Source organism: Antrostomus carolinensis, unplaced genomic scaffold (assembly GCF_000700745.2).
Source record: "Antrostomus carolinensis isolate BGI_N321 unplaced genomic scaffold, ASM70074v2 scaffold2870, whole genome shotgun sequence".
Classification (NCBI taxonomy): domain Eukaryota; kingdom Metazoa; phylum Chordata; class Aves; order Caprimulgiformes; family Caprimulgidae; genus Antrostomus; species Antrostomus carolinensis.
Genome location: NW_010288881.1, coordinates 7,464 through 28,600, shown reverse-complemented (window position 1 = coordinate 28,600; position 21,137 = coordinate 7,464). Strand labels below are relative to the sequence as shown.

Sequence of the window (21,137 nt, the reverse complement as noted above, 5' to 3'; positions counted from 1 at the left end):
CATTCTCTTACCTAGCACAGTGTCTATAGGAGGAATAAACACACACAGCACATTCCCTGCTGTAAAGGGTCTGACCTGCTTATGGTCTCTTGTTGGAGTCTACAGGCAGCAGATGCAGACACATGGTAGGAATGTACTTTGCTCTGCAGTTATCTGGGAACACACAAACTGCTTTTCTCACTGCACACGCTCTGGTGTGAGAGAAGCCTACAAATGCCACCTATCCCAAATGCAGCAAAATCAGAAACCCACTTCATTCCAGTGCAATGTACAAAAGCATACATGGCTGAACAGCTTTGTAAAGGGATCCGATAGTCACCAGAGCTATGAGAGAAAATTTTGAACTGTTTTCCAGTAGAAAACTGTTTGATGATAAAAACGGGTCACAGTAAATTATACCAGTATTAATCAAAGTTCTTACACAGATCTTTAAAGAACAACATAAAGAAAACTATTTCCCTTCAGAAACATGTTTAAATCCAGCACCATCTGGGATTTCATTATCACAGTCCAGGGACTGTGCAGAGACCAAAGCAACATCCCAGAGTGCTGATGTGGTCACGATAGCTTTGGCAGATGACTCTTACCTCCCTCTGTTCCTTTGCCCAACTGTAAGAGCCTCAAGTAAATCAGTCTTAGGGAGGTTATATTATCTTCCTACAACACATGCCACACTATTCATTCTATTTTTTTTGTTGTTAAAAAATTTAATTAGGGAAGTATTTAATTGCTGTTAAACACTGATCTTAATAATGCATTCTCACATCTCAATTATTATTGTCTCACAAACTTTCTTTGATTTACTGTTCTTATGGACTTTCTCGATGATGGAATAAGTAGTGGATAACAATCTGTAAATGAAACACTTTAAAAGAGGCTGGTCCAATTATGACCAGATACAGGAAAGTCTTATTAAGTTTCCCTCATTTGGATGTTTTGAGAAAGGACATTCTGTTCAAATCCATGCTCCAAAGATCATTCAGCAACACGCATAAGAAAATGACTACATTTCCAGGTATTGATTATATTCGTTACGGTTATAGCTCTTAAACTTATATTTTAAAATGGTTTGGTTTGGGGTCTGTTTTTTTTTTGGTGGTGGGTTTTTTGTTCATTTTGGGGGTTTTTTTTAGGACAGTTTGTAGAAACCATGGGGTAAATGAAAACTAAAACCACTTGTTTCAAGGTTATGGAATCAGACTAGTATGAACCTAAAGAAATGAGAGTAGATTTCCTTTTGAACCCATAACCTTTCAGGTTTTATGCAGAAACTTTTAATAATGAAAGAATGAAATTTGCTTTCATATCATTCCCTTTTTTCCTTAACTCTCAGAGTAAGTATGAAAGAACAGGCCTTTAATGGGATGTTACTGTAAAAATGAGATTCTTAGCTTTTTACAGTAGGTTCACAGCAACCTGTGGCCTTAGATCACTGAGGTATGTCAAAACCCAATCTTTTCCACAAAAGTGGAACTACTTTTTTATATTAATTCATTTAAAAATTTGAGTGCTTAGAATATCACAAAGTATATAATCTGTTCTCAGGCAACACTGACCTAACCTCCTAGCACACAGCTCTTACAGGGCAATAGACCATCCTCAGAAGCAAGTTCACTTCTTAAAGAGAGAATTTACAATTAAAGAGAAATATTACAACTGCTTTCCAGTATAAGAATTACATGGTTTTTCTTAAGTGCCATTTAAATTCTAATTTGAAAAATGTGTTGTCACTTTCTTCAATATTAAGGAACATTGGAAAAGATACGATTGTACTTAATAAAGAAACTGCTGCCACATTTGGAAGACAGAAGGAAGTATCACCAGGAGTTTGTCTCATCCACTTCATTTCATGGAGTGTATAATATTGTTCGAACACAGAGCAAGACTCGCAAAGTGCTGTGGCTGTTAGTAGTCACGGGCTGTCTTGCCATTGTTATTTGGCAAATCTGCAGTCGCTTCATCTACTACTTCAGCTGGCCAACCACAACCACTGTGGTAGTTCAGTATGTGGAAAATGTCAAATTCCCTGCTGTGACTTTTTGCAACTTGAACAGGTAAAATTCATATTTGTTGCTTGCTCTTGAGAGACAACACCTCTTTATCTAAAAGCAGTCAGGTTCCACAATTTGTTTGAACAAATCATATAAAACAAGGAAAATATGGCTCTCAGGGCCACATCTTCCACACCACCACATGAGATTTAAATGAAGAGGAAAATCAAGGAATGGAGATTAGTTTTTTTTAATCTTCCCCCTCCTTCAGATGAACAATTGCACTACAGATTTTCAAGTTTCAAAACGTAAGTTAGAGTAGAAAAACCTCTCTGGTATTGTTCTTCCACGTATGAGTGTTGCTTCTACAGTGTAACTAAGGGACAGTAGTGCATCATAGCCAAGTTAAGAATAAAATACAAGATTTGCAAATAGAAACCTCATATAAATGTAGAAATCTTAGGCAAAGCAGAGACTTTTTTTTTTTTTTTTTTTTTTCCCCAGAGGTGCTCAGCCTTTATTGTTCCAGATAATGTCAGTGGGATTTGCAGGAGAGAAGCATTTGGTTTGTTCGGAAGTCATGTATCTAAGCAGGAACATCACTACAGAATTCCACACTTAATGGGCAAGATTCAGATGCAGCCACTTGGAAAATAATGTAATAAGCCTACAGACTGATTTTTAGAGCAAATATGTTATTTAGGAACAGTTTTAGAAATATTGAAAGTTTACCCACATTGTTTCCTCAAGAACTGCAAGTTTTCTTATCTTCTTATTTTATCTTACCTTTTGCTGCCAGAATCACCCAGAAGTCCAAGTCTCAAATATCTGGAGCCATTCTGCCTCACTGTGCCTCCTCCTTCCCATTGCCTTGCACAAAGCCATCCTGGTTTATACTACACAACGTGCACTGGTGATAGAAGCCCCTCTCAATTACAGAGGGCTGCCTATTATAAAAATGCCTCACTCCTTGTAACTATAACAGCAGCACATTGTAAGTAAATAGTCAACTACTGAACATGGCAGTTGTTCGCCTAAAAGACAGTTTGCTGCCACATCCATCTGTTGTTCATGCTGTGCTTCTCCTTCCCTCCTGTTTTTAGTAACCATTTTTTTGTTGTCATTACCAGAAAAAAGAAGCATAGATTTACCTTTGTCTTTATTTTTTTTTACTCAAATTCAATTGTGAAGAGTTGTTCTTACTAATCTTCCTTAAGGTGGAGCATTAAGATCTATTACATACATTGATACGTTTTTAAAAATAGGATTACAGAAAATGGCAGTTCTAAAGAACATGATATTGTAGTTTCATTTGTGTTTATTCTTGTTTCAAACTTAGAACTGTTCTGAAAAATCCTACTTTCCTTCAATGAAGGACTTAAATGCTGTATATCAGGAAAGCACCTCCAATGCCGCATCATATTCTTGAGATTTTTCAAGTGGATTGTACGAGTAAGGATCACCCTTGGTTTATACCACTGTGTCACCAATCACAGAGCTCATGGGAAGGTTGACTCTCTGCACTGGGGTGTAGTGCCTTAGTAAAGCAGGTACATGAGATTACTGCAAGTGCACTTAGAAATCAATTTTCTAAATAATGGAAGACAGGTTTTTTGAAAGGAACAGCTCCTCCCAGCTAGTTTCCCACATCTAAATGCAATTGTTCAGCTTGTCATCAGTTCTACAGATCTAGTTATTGGCTTATGCAGATGGCTAATCTACTCAGGTTTCTTTGTTGCTTTGGTTTTTTGGGTTTTTTTTCACAAACAACCACACACAACAGAAAAGTTCCCGATACGACTGACCAGAAGAGCCATAAGGGAGGTGTCCCTTTTCTGTTTTCAGATATGGAAAATTTCTTCCTAGAAACAGAGACTATATTGTTTATTCATGTTGTAGAGATCAAAGTGCAGCATGGTGTGCAAGAATCACTTGTAGCTTGCGAGCAGACAGCGTATTGTGTCATAGATTTGGCAAGTGCAGCCTTGAGATCAGTCCTATAACTCTGCAGAACTCCAAGCAATTCTTTCTCCTTCCCACTGACAGGTTTCAAGCTCATGCAGTAAGCAACCTGAAAATCATTTTTTTAATTTGGAACATTGTGTCTGGAGTTCTCCAAAAATTTGTTATGGAAGATAAATACTCTCAAGAGCTAAATGATTTCCTTCTTGGGAACCAGAACTTCAGCATCAAAGAATTTACACGGAAAAATGGGTTTTATCTGAACAGCAGTACATTGCTAGAATGTGAATTTTTTGGAAAGCCATGTTACCCACAGGTAAATATTTTTTATTGTACTAAAACAGTAGAATGGAGGACAACAGGCTGTAGTCTTACTGTTCAACATGAGCCATATAGCTTTGCCAGCTACTTCCCCTGTTTTCCCTTTACAGTCAGCCAATAGAGAAAAAAAGTCCTGCTCTAAATCACCCCAAGGATCCCAATTCTCCCACTGACTGCAGAAACAGCCTGCTGGACTCCCTGAGCTGTAAAATGGGATTTCAGTATAAATTGTTCTCTGAATAGTGCAACTTCTGCACAGATAGCAGCCTGTGAAAGCTGTCATACCTCCAGGCTGCATCTAGCAACCTTTTCCATAAATGGTCTATAATGAAGGTCAATTTGAACAGAGTTTTTTGCATGACATGATAGTGTAGTTTTTTTTCTTGAGGTCAAGAATATAGGCAGCCAGGGTAACTATATATTCTGAGAGCCCACAGGAATATTAAATAATGAGATGAAAACAGCCCATCTTTTGGAATTTTGGACAACAGACAAATAACATGATTATCCCATTTTTATGTCAATTCTTCCACAGAGCAATTCCCGATTTAAATAGAAAATGTGAAAAGAAAATTCAGGCCTATATTCTTTCAGATTAATCTAACCTTTAGTTATGCTATAGCTTCTAAAATTAAGTATTGGAGAGTTCTCTTAACTGAAAGGCACCACTGATAATAACTAAAAGTAAAACAATGAGATACAGGCATAGCAGCAAATGATTTCAGTTAAATGATGAGGTGGCTCTGGGACAAAATGCAAATATTGTACTTCAGTTTTGAAACAGTTTTCACTAAACATCTACTGGAAAAATTAAACAAGTTCTTTCTGAATATATCATTTCTATGTAATCTAACAGGTACAGAAAAACAATAAGACCTCATTCAATGATTCTGAGCAGCTCATAGGTGTTAATAAACAATGTGAAATTTCTCCTTTAACTTTCATTTCCTTAGAAAGAGATTAAATCCTTTTCAATATTTCTATCAATTACCGCTTTTCTGATTGTAATATTTAGTACCACCTTTGTGGGGGAAAAAACAACCAACCCCAGTAGTCCCTCTCCTGCATGTGACTCGCTAATGAACCTTCAGGTGGTCTTTCTTTCATTTTATTCTTCCCTATTTTCCTTTATTGAAGGATTTTGAACATGTTTTCACTGAATATGGGAACTGCTTTACTTTCAACCACAATGATCTTCCAGCAAGAAGAGTGACTTTGTCTGGAAGAGGCTTACATCTACTTTTTGATGTCCAGCAGGTACAGCTATCCTAATGACAGCAGTGAATCATGTCGTAACTTATAGATGAGTAGAGATGTTTTATTTGGGGGTTGGTTTTGGTTGGTTGAATTTACACAGATCTTTAGAATTTGATGCACAAAATTCCTTATCAAGACTATTTCTGAGTGAGAGGGTATTTTGAAGGAAAGATCTAATACAGACTTAAAAATCCTGAATTATTATTGACTCTGCCCCAGCTAAATGCTTCTGAAAGTTGTGAATGAGTGTACGTATGTAAATATATACACACTTCATCCACAACTGAAACACTTCATCAGTGCAGTAATTTAACTTTGTGCAAGCACTTTGGGACTACATAATTTCATTTTAATAAAAGCCATAGTAGGAAGGTTATATGATGCCAATTTCTAAGTATTGAATTTTAGTTGCAGCAGCAGCTCTAAGTCCTCAATTCCAGCTAAGATCTGGTCTTTGCACTGTAAATAGTCTCTGGCATTATTAGAATTGTCTTTGTCCAACAAAACTCAGAAAACATCAGGGAATGTCACCTTGTGAGATTGGGGAAGAAAACTAAAGTTTAGAATGATAAATGATTTAAGAGATTCACTTCTCTAGGAATTATGAGATAGGAGTGACAGGTTCTGGAGACAGTAATGGAAAGTTTGCTGAAACCTGATGGGTAGTCGCAAGTAAAAGATTAATATCCAAGCTATGAGTAAGTGTTCACCTATGCCTTCTTGTTTTTGAAATTGTGAGATAATAGAAGGAATAAAAACCCTGAAAGTTTATAGTAACTGGAAGTAAACCCACATAGGGTTCAATAAAGGAAATTTAAGTCAATCAATAAAGGAAATTTAAGTCAGCTTGCTTCTATATTTTTCTGTAAATTACCAAAGATGTGACCAGAGATACAAGACCAAGTGAAAAGCATAGTACCATTTTAAATACAGCTCAAGTTTCAGAGGGTAAGCAAAGCCAAAACTATTTTAAATACTTATTTTTCCATCAGGAACAATTCACTGATGAACCCGCTCTTGGTTATACTGATGCTGGCATAACTTTTGTTATCCATCCACCCAAAGAGCTTCCACACTTTGATGGTTTAGGTTTATTAACACCAGTCAGCACGCATGCACAGGTCGCAATTCGCCAGCTGAAGGTAAGGACTTTATCCATCAAGCAGAAATATTGGTCTTTACTGTCTCTAATTCTCTTCTGAAGTGTGACAATGAATTAGACATTTTGAAAGTTAAAATATTTATCATGCCAAAGTGTCTCGTAAAAGTAACATTTCCTCCAGACACAAACAAAATTACTACTATTTTGCTGGGGGATGTCATTGGTCTTCATAATCTGTATCTACTAAAATCAGCCTTTCTTACCTAACATGTTGCAGTCTTGCTGACATATGATAAAAGGACACTGGGGCAGTGCTCCATCAACACCTTCTGTTGCTATTAGTGTTGTCTCAGATTCCTAGTGGAATCCAAGTGGTGTGGATTATCCTTCTGTGCTAGGCTATCTGATTAGATCCTGCTATTGCTGTGAGAGAGAGGAGATGATTTTATAATCCCAAAAGCACAAACTGTAATTGTCTCCAATTAAATCACAATGTTACTGCTTATGTCTTCAACAGGCTTCCTTTAGCACTTTAAAATGTGAGAAAATAATATTTCAATTTAAAACAGAGACAAAAAATTGTATTTTCTGTTATTATTACTCTACAGTCAATTATCCAGGAATACCCATGGGGAGAGTGCAAGCCTGATATAAAGCTTCAGTACCACAAGATTTACAGTACTAACGCATGTTTGCAGGAATTAGGAATGCAAGGCCCGGTACATTCAGGACTGGTGTGGCTGTTTGCCTTTCATTCTTCCAGGTATTTCTCAGAAATATCATAATGATATATGCTGATCATTTTGCTAGACCTCACCTGTTATTAAAAAGCAAAGGAGATATGGCAAATGCTTGAGGAATATCTACAGCTGGGATTAACTAAAATTATATAAATTAGTTTGGTTGGGGTCTTTGGTTTGTTTGGTTGTTGTTTTTTTTTTTTTAATACAGAGAAAATAAGTAAGATAATTGGTCAGCTCTAGACTCTAGACCTAGCATCTGGTCATTGGCTATTCCTAGGATGCAGACCAAAATACTTGAAATAAAAGATTATGCCTCAGGACAGTGAGGCAAGTCTGTAGTCTTCAGCCTGACTCCCTAAAGAGCTGGAACCAAATCCATAAGAAGTCATAGATCTTCCCATGTACCCCAGAAAACCTACTTTGCAAGTGTTCAGCAGTCACAGCAGAACTGATTACCTGAAGACAGAAACCGAGGTCCCCCACATGAACCTTGGAAAGAGTCTGGCACCTAGAAGAGGGCTCTGCAAAAGCCAAAAGGCTGCATGGAGCTGTCTAATCAGACAGAAATGCAGAGTACAGATGTATGCTCTAATAGTCCCTTCTAGAAATCAGGCATCTTAATCACTCTAGAAACAGAAAGCAGCGACTGAGCCCTGACCAGTCTCCTGTCTCCCACCTTTCCAGCATTAAAAGTAATGATAATACTGTCACTTTCCTCTGAAGCAAGAGCTGGAACCCAAATCTGTGCTCTCACAGCAATTTTTTCACAATTAGTGGATGAGAAAGCCACTGTCACGCCTGCATTTTCTGACTCTCTATTTTTAAACAGAATGTTTTCACTAAGGGACACCCATTAATAAGTAATCTCTAGCCTATTTGTTTGACAACTTCTTGGAAAGGAGGTTTGCAATCCCCTGGAAACTCTCATGGAAATGTGTTTGAGAAGGAAATTAAGTCTAGGTCTCCCACACCTAGGGTGAGAGCGTTATACAGTGGCAATTAGATAAAGGAGGGCAATGCCTTCTTTAACTGTGTGCAAAACTGCTAAGTAATATTTCCACGCAAGGGAAAAACCTGGGGTGAAACGGAGACCATCTAAAATCTCAAAATCTTGCAGCTACCTCAAGATGTTATCTTACTCATTAGGTCTCCAAACAACTCTTGCATGAAGTTCAAAACTTCTGCTGAAACACATGGAGTGTCTACCCTACTTCATTTTTTCACTTTCACTAGAAAAAACAGAAAATCCTGGCCTTAGGAAACTAAAGCAAAGAGTGACCCAAAAGCTTAAAGGCCGTTCAGGCTGGCACACATAATAAAGATGTTTGCTCCAACAGCAAGCCTCCTGGCTCAGTCTGATGTCTGTCTTCACTGTGTACCCATTTTGGTGTTGGTAACTGCACTGGGCCCAACTGAATCATTTTCTCAGTTGTATAACGATAAACATGGAGTGGTGCGCAGGCTTTGATGACATTACATTCCAGTTTAATACAAATAGAGCTAAGGGTTTGGATTGTTAATTGAAGTTCCTAAAGTTTGTTGCTTATTTTGAAGGAAATGGAACAGAATGTGATTTGCTGAAGTTTTACAATTGTGTTTATCCAGCAGTCCGTAAGTAATAACTCCATATTCATATTTTCTGAGCCAACTCCAAATAGCAGACAATATGTATGAATTAAAACAAACTACTGAAAGTAGTACTGAAATAGAATACATCCCAGTTCATTTAATATTCTGAAAATAGAGACCAGACAGAGTATTAAATAGTTGCCAATTAACAAACCATAAGAATTCATTTTAGTAATCAGAAATGGTTCAAAATACAAGAATGTTCAATTAACCTGTTTTCAGTTATCCAGCCCTGGCTTGCATTTTTACATCTTCATGGTATCATCCTTCTAGCTCCAGTGTTGTATTCTTTTTGTTTGTGACAGAAAAGTGAACGACACAGTAAAACCAGATTTGCTAACTGATAGAAAATTCAAAATCACTGGACTTTAAGGTTTTATCTTTTCAAAAGTAAAATGGATTATATGTTTTCAAAGTGCTCCAAATCCATTTCCATAAGCAAATAATCTGCACACAGTAGATATGGAATTTTTAAGCCATGACAACAGATTTTCTGGAAAACACTGTAAATGGTAGTCTGAGAAGTAACTTCTCATGAACTTTAGAAAACCTTCATTTTCATTGTCTTGGATTCTGCTATGCAACGTGACTCTCCCTTCCTAAAGGAATTTATGATTAAACAACCAAGTAGATTAACAAGTTTTGGAGGCCCTGTGCAGGAGTTTATTTCTGTTTTGATTAGGTGTGTACAACATTCAGGCAAGATCTACTACTATGAACAATGACTATTTTTTTTCCCTGGGGCTCTTTTGAAATAGATTCCACTAAGTTCACATTCTTAAGTGATCATAATCTTCGATAGCCTGTCATGGGGGAAATATATTATTTTACTTCATGGATATTCCGTTACTAAGTTTGAAATAAAACACAGAGCAACAAATACAAATGACCCCTAAGTCCTGTGGATAGGATTCAGAGGTGGACCCCAGCAGGAACTGGCAACACAGTAGTGTACATGGTGAACCACACAGGATGCCTGCCTTTCAGGTGTCTGGTCCCCAGGACCCCAGGGTCAGTGCTAAATCTTCTTTTACAGCACAGGAGAGAAAAACAGCTGATAACAAAATCTCAAATGACAGCAGCACTCACTGACCCAGTATCTGAGAGACCTACTGTTGGTGAGAGCATCTGTTTTAGGAACTCTAAAGGCCAGCTATCCAGAACGAAATCCACAACCCTAGAATCCCTGGGGAGCACCTCAAATCATTAACTAACAAGGCTGAGATATCTCCTCCCTTATGGTTTGCAAAAGCGAGAAGTTCTCACACGGAGGGAACAGATGCAACGACCACCACCACACCAAGGCAAACAGAGCACCACAAGCCGGAGGTTATGGTACAGGTATCTAATAGCTTTAGGTTATGGTTTGTGCTTCAGGAAGTACTTATACCTTGCCATTTTTCTTCCACATTAATTTTCTCCAGCTTTCTAGGATTTCTATAATTATTTATTTCTGTTCCACAAGAGGAATGGCTCCCCAGTTTCATGAGCAGCCAAGACCTGGAGAATTTTGTGACTTCTCTTTGGTATTTGAAGAAACAAAGCTGTCCCTAAGCCCTCCTAGCTATCTTAAACCCAATTAAAAAATGGCAGGCAGGGGTTAAGGTAAAGTGAACTTATCTCACCAAGATTTTTATGTAGTTATCGGATGAGAGTAAGCTACAACTAACATAGTTCTGGAAGCTGTTTCCATGCATTGAAAGGAGCTAAGCAAAGATCAAAGCATCAAGACTAAGGATCATGTACCTAAGTATGCAATCAGAAAGCTAGCACAGAACATGGAAAGTCTTCTGTTGACCTACTGTTTAACTGTGGATGAGAAATAATATGCACATAAAGTCCTAATGAAGGCAGCAAGACTTAGAGGTGCTGAATTTCTTTGGAAAAAATTACCAAAAAATCTCAACCCTTACTACTGTGTACCAATTTCCCAAATGCCAGTTAAAAATACTTATTTGTTCCTTCAAAACTGGTAAGTATCCAGTTTTTTAAGAATAACTAACCCATTTATTTATAATTTAAAAGCAATTTTTGTAAGTTTAAAAAAGTCTTAAAACTGTGTGCTTTTTTAGAAATGTCATGCAAATTCTTTCTCCTGAAATTTCAGATGATATAGAGATAAAAGGATTATGTACAGTAGGAACCCATAATTCCACTTGCCCTGCCCCATGTGAAGAAATAGATTATCCTACCACTGTCACCTATTCAAGTTTTGGAGGAGAAAAAGCAATGAAATACTTTTCTACAAAACTGAAGAAAAGCCCAGAATACATCAGGTAATCTTGCTAGCACCTTGTCTAAATAAAGAAATGTGCTACCAGATTGTACAATGTAAATGTGACCTTTTAAAAAAATACTCTTATGTATGATATTAATAATGTTGTCTGTGAGATAAAATAACGTCTTAGACAAAAATGGTTAATATTTATATATATATTCATATATATCAGATGTACTTGGGTCCATATAAGTATAGTGTCTCAACAGTATTGACTACGTATTTTATCCAAGAAATGGGGTCAGGACTTATGCATAGAGCTCTGTTGCTCAGTAGTAGCGCTGAGCTGACGTAATCTGTATACTTTTAATTCATGGAAGAGTTATCATATATGCTTATGCCTTAATAGAGCATATGTGCCTTACTGTTACATTATAATAAATTGATGGCAGATTTCCTTGCAAGCACAAGTATTATACATCCAAAAATAGAATCATTTCCAGATGTTTTTGCTAGAAAGATACAATCTTGTTGTCAAAGAGCATTTAAGACAGTTTACAGACTGAATTGCCTCTTGCTCACATAGATGTCAGCAGTACAAATAAGTATTGATAGGTGCTACATTAAATCATAGTAACCACAACAACAAAATATGTTTATAAAGAACTGTAGAAAATTTGGTTAATGGAATATCTATGAGTATTTCATTGTTTCAGTGACTTCAGTTTTCTCACTCTTTAAGCCATCAGTCTCCAAATGCTTGCACATGTTTATACATGAAGAGGAACTATATGAATCATAGAATGGTTTGAGCCCTGGAAAGTCCTTTAAAGGTCATCTAGACCAACACCCCCTGCAGTGAGCAGGGACATCTTCAACTAGAACAGGTTGCTCAGAGCCCCATCCAACCTGACCTTGAATGTTCCAGAGATAGAGCTTCTACCACCTCCCTGGACAACCTGTTCTAGTATTTCACTACCCTTATTGTAAAAAATTTCCTCCCTATATCTAGTCTGAATCTACCCTCCTTTAGCTGAAAACCATTACCCCTTGTTCTATCACTATAGAACCTATCAAAAAGTCTGTCTCCAATGAAGATTATGAAAATTAAGCTTGTTGTTACATGCAAAAGATATTAATCCTTTGAGGACACTTTACCTTTGTTGATTGTTTTATTGTCTGTAAATAACATGTGCAACCCAGTAGTTATTCAATTAAGCAAGTGAAAATACAGAACATTCCTCTGTTACCAAGCCTTAACCAATAGGAACACTGCCTACGTATTAATGAGTACATATTCCAAACTGTAAAACATAGAGCAATATTGATTTCTGGAGATGTAAGAAGGGAAAAGTTAAATATTTATTGGATAGTTCTGTTAGCAACTCCATGATAATGGTAGGAAGTCTTATTAATAGAAGCCATGAGAATAAGTTTATTGTTATTACTCAGTGCTACCTGAATTTTAGAATTATCACCTAAAGAGATAAAGTGATCATTTTCTGTAGCAAACACTTTATTTTCAGTGAATATTGCTAATGAGTTCATTATCACTGTTGATCCCAAAACCTGTAGCCGCTCACACTTCTGAATAATCACTACTTCTATTCTTAAAGGTCACAACATTACATGTGCAATCAGGTTTTGTGTCATATGTATTCCACAACCGTTATGTTTATATTCTATTTAGCAGTTACCCAGAATCTTTCTGTATACATGATGTCATAAAGATGAGCTCTTTCCTCACACTGAATCATTCCCCAGGCCTTGCTCCAGCTGAGATTTACCTACTGTTCTGCTTTTGCAGGATACAAGAATATAATTACGTGAGGGTATTAGCAGAGGGCAGAACTAAACATTCAAGTATAGGACAAGGGCTCTTTTGCACAAACATGCTCAGTGAAATAAGCACAATTAAATGTGCAGTTGCACATAAACTAGAGTGGTAGACTGCACTTCAGAGCACTGTATCTGCTGTAGGTCAGGATGTTTGACACTTCCACTCAAGCTTATCTCTGTGACCCCTAAAAAGTACAAGTCTACCTCACAGTACAGATCTAGAGTTACTTTTTCGACAAAGCTGGAAGATCTACTCCTCTGATAAGCTCCTATTGTAACTGTTGTCATTAGGACACTTGTTTTCCTTCAGTCATCTAACTCATTTTGGTAACACTCATCTAATTGTTCTTTAAAAGGCATCACCACTCTCCCTGAACTTGGTCCATGCTGATAAATGTAGGTAAAAATACTGTATGTTTTTGTCATTAGGCAGAACCTTGTGCGTATTGACATTAAATATCATGACCTGAGCTACAAAATTACACAGCAGCAGAAGGCCTTGACTATATCCGAGTTGCTCGGTAAGTGAATGTTTAATATTTATTTATTGCTGATTAATAATTAATCTAAAAATAAAATAAATTCAAAGACAAACTTGGTTTTTTAATTCTCTCCCCCCGCTGAGTCATAGCCTATGCTGGCTTCTAAACAAAAATATCTTTTATATTATAATGCTAATAATCATGTCTTTCTCCTGTCACTCCATTAAAGAACCCGCAGTATGAACTGTAGCTGAGAGTAAGTTTAGCAGTAGTTTACAGCTATATCACACAAAGGACTGTAAGAAGAGTGATGTTTACAGGATTTCGAGCGGAGAGGGAGAACATGGGGAGGAGAAGCAAAGAGAATGGTTAAAAAGGCAGAGAAGTAGGAAATACTTTAAGTATCTGTTTCACAGTAGGATATGTTTTGTTGTACATGCTTTATTTAGAATTTTAAGAAACACATTAGTCTTTTCCAACAAACATTCTTAAGAATATTAATTCTGTTTTCTTAAAGTGATGGATTATGTATTTTGATTTTATTTAACACTTGAACCCAGCAAGGTTTTTTTGCTTTTGAGACTAAACCAAATGCTTAGGACGACATATGTTTATTTCCTTCTGTTACAGCTGATGTAGGTGGCCAGCTTGGATTGTTTTGTGGTGCCAGTATGATTACGATCATAGAACTGCTGGAGTATGTTTTTACTAACTTCTGTTGGATGTGCATCTTTCTTCTATTGAAAGCTCCTGAAATGCCTCAATGGAATAATCCATCCCAGAACCAACCAACTCAGAAGGAAAAAAAGAAGGGAATACAAGAATGTTAGTGGCTTGTAGAAGCACAAGACTAATTGCTTCTGCAACTTCCTTTCCTTTTTAAGACACAAAGGAGACAGTAATATTTTGCATTGCTCCCTGCCCTGTCCTCCTTATTCTTCCTGCTTCTTTTATTGCCTAGAACTATTTAACTGTGCTAAATAACTTTAAAGAATGAACTTTGGAAAGTCTCACTTTCTTTCTCACATAAAAAGGTAATCTTTACCTAAAATTTTATTTGAAATAATTACCATTTTTTAAAAATAGCATAGTGAGTGATACTGACATAAAATGCAGTTTAGCATTTCTGACCCAGTTTTTATCTTCTGCCTTTTGAGTGTGAAGAAATAATACATATGCCAAATTAACACACACAGGTTTCTTAAACACCAAAAAGGTGGAGCATTTCTCTGCCAAAAAAGCAGATTCCTTCTTAACGACAAAGTCTTTGATAGTACGTTACCACTGTTACGTGTTCCAGTGAAGGATAATATAGCTTTCTTACCAGAATTAGGAGCATAACTAGTAGTAATAACTTCTACGGTGTATTATCTGTTTGTCTGAAACACATCAAAAAAATAAATCTCATGAATCTCCCAACTACCAAGGAACCCCAGGGCATCCAAGAGAATGGCAAGTGGGCAAGCACAGGTCAAGTTCAGTGTTTAATGGCATGAAAGTTGATAATAAAGACAAAAGGCTTCATCTAAGTCTTACTCAAGATCAGTGAGAGTAAGAATTTTGTGGCTTTAGTGCTGAATCAGGCTTCCTGAAGTTTATTCCTCTAAAAGTGTTCAGAAAAATCTTCTGTGCTTTCCTACGTCTCTGTGGGCCTATCTATGAAGACTGTGGTGATTAAATAAACTTCCAAAGACGTGTAATAGTGGAGTGTAAATAGAGACTCCAGCCTCCAACACACACGCTACAGCTAACGGAATGAGAAGTGTGCACTGGAGGCGGGTGTTGTGTTCTTTTTAAATACAACACCTTAGCAAACAGCAGAATCATTTTAAAATGTGAGTTAACAGGATAGGATAATTTCACTTTATACAATGCAGTTATATAGCGTATCTTTAACACATTTCTTTCTCTAGAATAGGTCTCTGAATACCATTCTGAACAAATCCATGCTTGTGCAAGTCTCCTGCCAGTCTATCAATCAGAGCTTTTGATGCATTTGGAGGTGCCAAACAGAGCCTAGAAGGAAACCCTTTAGAAGAGGCAGAAACAGAACAGTCTTGTAAAAGATGCATCGAAGACTAATTTTAAGACTACATGATAAAAGATTATCCTGATTTGAAGCATTGGCTTCTATTCAATTAACTATACATAAAAGATAACTGTTTATTTGAAAACTTACAGACTTACAGTTGTCTAGACTTCAGACTAGCACTGTCTAGACTTTGCTAATCAAAGCATTTTTCAATTAGAAAGCTCAAAGACTACAACATTATACCTTCTGAACCACTGCTCCCCAGACAATGCCTGGGCTCTGCAACTCTCAGACAGGCCAGGAGCATGCCTCGGTGCTCTTAAGATATGTCAATGCTGTGCCTGAAAGTCCAGGCGAGGAATCAGCCGTAGCCATGTTCTACAGTTCACACCATTCTCCCACACCACCTGCTCAAATTCAGCGACTAATAAGTTAGTTTCTATGAAGAAAGGAGTAAGTGTACTTACTAAGCAGCCAACTCCTTAAAGTTAGATATAAAGTAATGAAAATGCTACCATTTGGCCATCATTAGCAACAGCTTCCCTTCAACTGAAGCCCTAGGATAAGCAATTCAGGAAATACAGGACATGTCTTTACTTCCTAGAAAGAGATGCCTTGATTTTACTTCTCAGTAAGTGCAGGCTTGAGAGACCTTCCAGTTAACTTAAAGATTTTTGCTCCATTCTTTTTTATTGGTAATTTCTGCTGGGACATTTCCCCCCTCACTATTACCAAGCGCATGCACCCTTGGAGCAGGAGAGGAACTATCTAACCACACTGTCCAAGGTGTATATTGGTAAATGCAGGGGGAGAATGTAAAGAACAGAGCAAACGTACTTCAGTGTGTCTCTAAAGATTTCTCCCAGCCTCAGTTTGTAGGTGTGGAATTCTTAAGCCAGAGGAAATAATGTTTTTGGAAGTAGGAATCAAGTATTATTTGGCTTCTGGATAAAAAGAAAAGCAGAGGAAAGATTAAACAGTGATCTAGCACACCTTGTATTTCAGAGATCAAAGTGTTTCGTAGCTATCAATAAAAAGGATTTTTTTGTTTTCTTCTACTAATAAGGGCTAAATAAAAGAAAATGAGCAAGAAAACTGATATTGTTTCTGCTGTGCCAAAAGTTTGAGTGAAATGAAGCGTAGAACATACTAAAGAATCAGAAAAAATAAGCCAGTTCTCTGAAAGGGAAGGTTAAACTGAGCAAAGATGCAAGTACAGGACTAAAATGACTTTTGCTTACTCCACTGACTCCGGACAAGGACAGCTGAAATCACTGCTTGTTTCCAGATTGTTCTAATATATGTGGCAGAAGGAGCTCTGAGGAAAGCACAAAAACTGGTGTTTTGCCCCAGGTCAAGTGAGAGACTCATATTGGGTTTTTTTTAGCAAGGGCTTGTGATGAGATTATACAAAACAATTCATTCCTCAGCATAGCTAAACATAGCAAGTGTGCTGTGCAGCGGAGCAGAAGTAAGGGTGCTTTTGTATTTTGATGTATGACTACTGTTCCATTAAGCTGACAGAATTTTTAAAAGTTTTAAGAATATATTTGGCTTTGCTGGATAGGTAAAGATGACATATCTACAAGGGCAGCAGAAGGAAGGTATTTGAACAATTTGATCAGATCATCTCCCCATTTTGCCTCACTTTGCTTCTTGTATGTTTGCTTTTCCTTTTCACAAGGGCACATCCACACTCCAAGTACAGAGATCAGCAAGCTTTTCCCATGCTAATTGTTTGATCCTAAAATGTTAATCCTGACAATGAAATTAATTACCTGATTAGGAAAACACCTTGGGTTATTTCCAAATCCTTGTCTGATGTGCATGAAGAGATGCAACACAGAATTTTGTAGCTAGAAACATGTCAGCCTGAGGCTGACATCCTCCAAATGGCCAAAAAAAGTTACGTGTTGCACAACAAATAAAATCAGAACGTTTTTAAACGTGTGCCACAGAAGTCATTGAAATTTCAAGAACGTGAAGAATATCATGCTGTTTCATATGACATTTTTCCGAAGAATGGAGGATGGCAATTGGATTGTGTGGATAACAACCCATGTTTGGTCGCTCTGGATTTTATGTCCCTGAAGTATTGTTGTGTTCTCTCACACCCAGCAGATCAGAGTATCAAAGTAGCTCCCTGGTACAAGGAAGATGGCTTTACAATCTAAGACAGACAGACAACTTTCCATGGCACAATGTGGCGGGGCTTGGAGACTTAAAAACTTGCACCACATCTTTTGACAAATTTCTTTTGCTCATTTCCTTTCTTCTTCTAGCCAAGACATTTCACAAAACTGCTCTTGCAATATACGTAGCAGAAACCTCTAAAGGAGTGCCAGTAAGTAAGGATTTATGCAAGGAGAAACTTCAATTTTGGCCAAAGAGCTCAGGAAACAGGCCTAGCACTTGCTTATCTGGCAAAGCAAAGTGAACACAGAACGGCCTGTACAGGAGGACTTGGACCAGACTTTTACATAATAGATTAATTCATTGCAGCGTCTCACCAGTAGGTGCCCCACTTACCTTCAGCTTCTCCTGTTCATACGCCTTGCCAGGCGTGGATCTGATCTCTCAGCATCTATTGAGGAATTACTTAGTATAACTTCATTCAGATTATTTCCCTCTGATTAATGATATACAAGCTAGGGAAATATTTCAAAGGATTTGCTGGCAAGCTTAGAATAACTTAGCCCGAACTAAGTAACAGTGTATTTCATGCACAATGAAAGACATTTTTGGGGTATACAAAAAAAAAAAAAAAAAAAAGAATACATATACACAGTCATCCCCACTCTGCATCAAAATAAGTTGATCAAGGTATCTCTTAAAGAGCTTATAAAATCAAGCTAATCTAGTGTTGCTTCAGAAAGTGTTGGTTAAGGCAAAATAAGAATCTCCTAAATCCTCACCAACTCTTTGAGCTGAAACTATACAGGGGGGGAGAGAATTTCCCTATACAGTCAGCCAAGTCTGAAGGTAGTTAGCAGCAGTGTCTGCCTTCTAGCCCCAATACAACCATTTGCACTGTGAATCTGGTGCTAGTAAAAGGTCAGAAAAGCAGTATTTCTCACCTGAGTAGTGCCCCACAGCAGCATGATACAGCCCCTTGGTCTCTTATGGCTCCTTTCCAGTCTAGCACTGCTCTGGGATTACTCCATATTTCTGAACCCCAAGGATCATAATGCAATTCTAAAAATCCCAGACCAAGATAAATCATGATGGTTCACGCATTCTGCCTGTCAAAATACACTGTGTTTCAGAAGTGTGTATCCCTTATTATGCTATAATCATTAGTACATCTAGTTACTGTAATTGTACCCCAAGTTAAACACATTCCATGCAGACACTTGATGTGCTTATTAAACTCAGGATACAGGAAACATCTCCAAGCTCATATTGTGGTAATTACTTACTGCAATGTCGAAACATGACTGGGTTTTAAACAATAAGCTCTGTATGAATGGAATACTGCTGTAGATCCAGGGCTAGCATCACGTCTTGTTGATGCTGCTTATGACCATCCTGTCCTACTAATTCTCTTGCTTTGTAAATCCCTTTATCCACCAAGAGAAGCTGACCTCTGCTGACTCCTCACTGGAAGCCAAGTCATCACAAGAGCAAGGGTAGCTTCTTTGGAAGAGGAAAAACTCCAGAATGGCCCTTCCCACTACACACACAAATGATGTACCAACAGGGGCTCCCTACCCAAACCCCATCTCAGGACAGGGACACTTATGGTGATTATTTAGAAAAAAAAAAAAAAAAAAAAAAAAAACAAAAAAAACCCAAAGCCAAACCTCTTTTGGGATCAGGAGTGCTTTTACAATCTGCAGGATGTGGAGAGGGAGAAAGAGAGAGAGATATCCACATATGTAGCTGTTCTTTCTAGACTGAAATACCAAAGTCCTTCTACCTCTAAGTGTGTCATTTTGCTACATGAAGCCTAATTAAGTGCATATCTAGTTTTACCTTTCTAGTTGTGGGGTTTCCTTTCAAAAAAAGGACCCTGAGCCTCAGAAAATATTTAGTAATAATTCCAGTACACTTCAGGGTCCTTGATGAAAAGGAGGTTTGTAGCCCACATTGTCGCAGCATAAACAGAAATACTAATAATTATACCTTCAGAGCCACTCTTAACCTTGGCAGGTGTTTTGAGTTAGTCATGAACACCCAGATTAACACGCGGTGTGTGCCTTGTGGGTCTCATGTAAGCACAGCATTGGGTTACCTTATCTATTCTACATATTGAAGACCTGGCAACTAGGCTTTCAAGGCAGGATTGATGATTATGTATTTGACCATTGCAGATGTATCCATCACATACTCAAAGGCTTCATTTTGAACTGTGAATCAACTGGAGATAAGAAACAGGAACAGTTACAAGAAGGAAGACTTTCATACACAAGCTGTGAAAAATGTAGGCTTCTCAGGGTTGCACGTGTGCCACAGAACATGCAAAAACTGTTCACTAAAAACCAAAATTTGCTTCTGGTGGTGTTCGTATGCCTTCCACAAAAATGACTGAATTCTTAGCGCAGTTTCCATAACTGATGCTCACAATAACTTTAGCTAAGAACTTCAATATAACTTCTTTTCCCGTGGTAACCAACGGGTCTTTGTGTGCGATAGCTGCCAAAGAAGATATAGAAAGCCTGCTACTGCTCCTGGCTAACAGGACTAGCCCTCGTGCCCTGGAATATTTTGCATTTGGTCACCTGGCCCACTATGGTTTTAACCCTGAATAAATCCTCAATGTTTCTAGCTGCTGTTTGCAGGACTAACATTTTTTGTTACAGACTTGATCCAGAGTTCAGTGGAAATTTTTCAACCTAAAAATGCCAAACAATTTCAGATCGTGCCCACGTAAACCTACAGTTCACTTATAGATTGTGCATGCTGTAGTCTGGAAGGTTTACATCACATCTTGATCATTTATTGTTGCCTGAATAAATGGAAATCGTTTGGGTGATTTTAGTTCAAACTTATGAATAGTGCATGAATAAAAATGGCAAACAATGCCCCACCTGAAACAAACCAGATATGAGAAAAAAAGCCAAGTATTTAATTGGAGAAACATCACAAAATGTCTGTTTTAAGGCTAATTGTAAGAAGCTGTTCACTGTTGAAACATGAAAATCTAGCAAACAGTAACAAGTAGCAAAAAAAAAAAGTAAAGTTGTTACTAAGAGACCTACATAATTGTAAAAAAAAAAAACCAAACAAAACAAAAAAACCCCAAGAAACCTGAAGGAAAGTCACATCATGCAGTACAGCACCATATTTTACAGACTTAATTTTTTCTAGAGAGTATGTTGCCAGTTGCTCTTTATTTTCCAGCGTCCCAGTTCAGATGAGGACTCTATTGTGTGGAGTACTTCACAAGATGAGGACCCTGTTCCTAAGGTCCTGCAGCCTTAGAAAACTGTAAAGCTTCTGCCTGGTCCCTCAATTCAAAGCACCAAATTCAAAGTGCCAAAGTGTTTTGGGATGCCACTTTAAATGGTCAGGTAGGAAAGCGGGGTAAGTAGGCAATGGCTATTACCTGTTTCCTCATT

At 37.6% G+C, this 21,137-nt stretch overlaps 1 protein-coding gene across 1 annotated transcript in view; it reads left to right on the top strand.

Annotated features, from left to right (window-relative positions):
- The window catches only part of ASIC5 (acid sensing ion channel subunit family member 5), a 16,679-nt gene extending 2,305 nt beyond the window's left edge, over positions 1-14,374 (top strand). The window contains 10 exon segments of the mRNA XM_010167873.1: positions 1,748-2,054; positions 4,038-4,269; positions 5,412-5,531; positions 6,524-6,673; positions 7,242-7,337; positions 7,339-7,396; positions 8,931-8,987; positions 11,113-11,281; positions 13,492-13,583; positions 14,175-14,374. Coding sequence (XP_010166175.1) covers positions 1,748-2,054; positions 4,038-4,269; positions 5,412-5,531; positions 6,524-6,673; positions 7,242-7,337; positions 7,339-7,396; positions 8,931-8,987; positions 11,113-11,281; positions 13,492-13,583; positions 14,175-14,374 — 1,481 coding nt within the window.
- Positions 14,375-21,137: the final 6,763 nt, after the last annotated feature.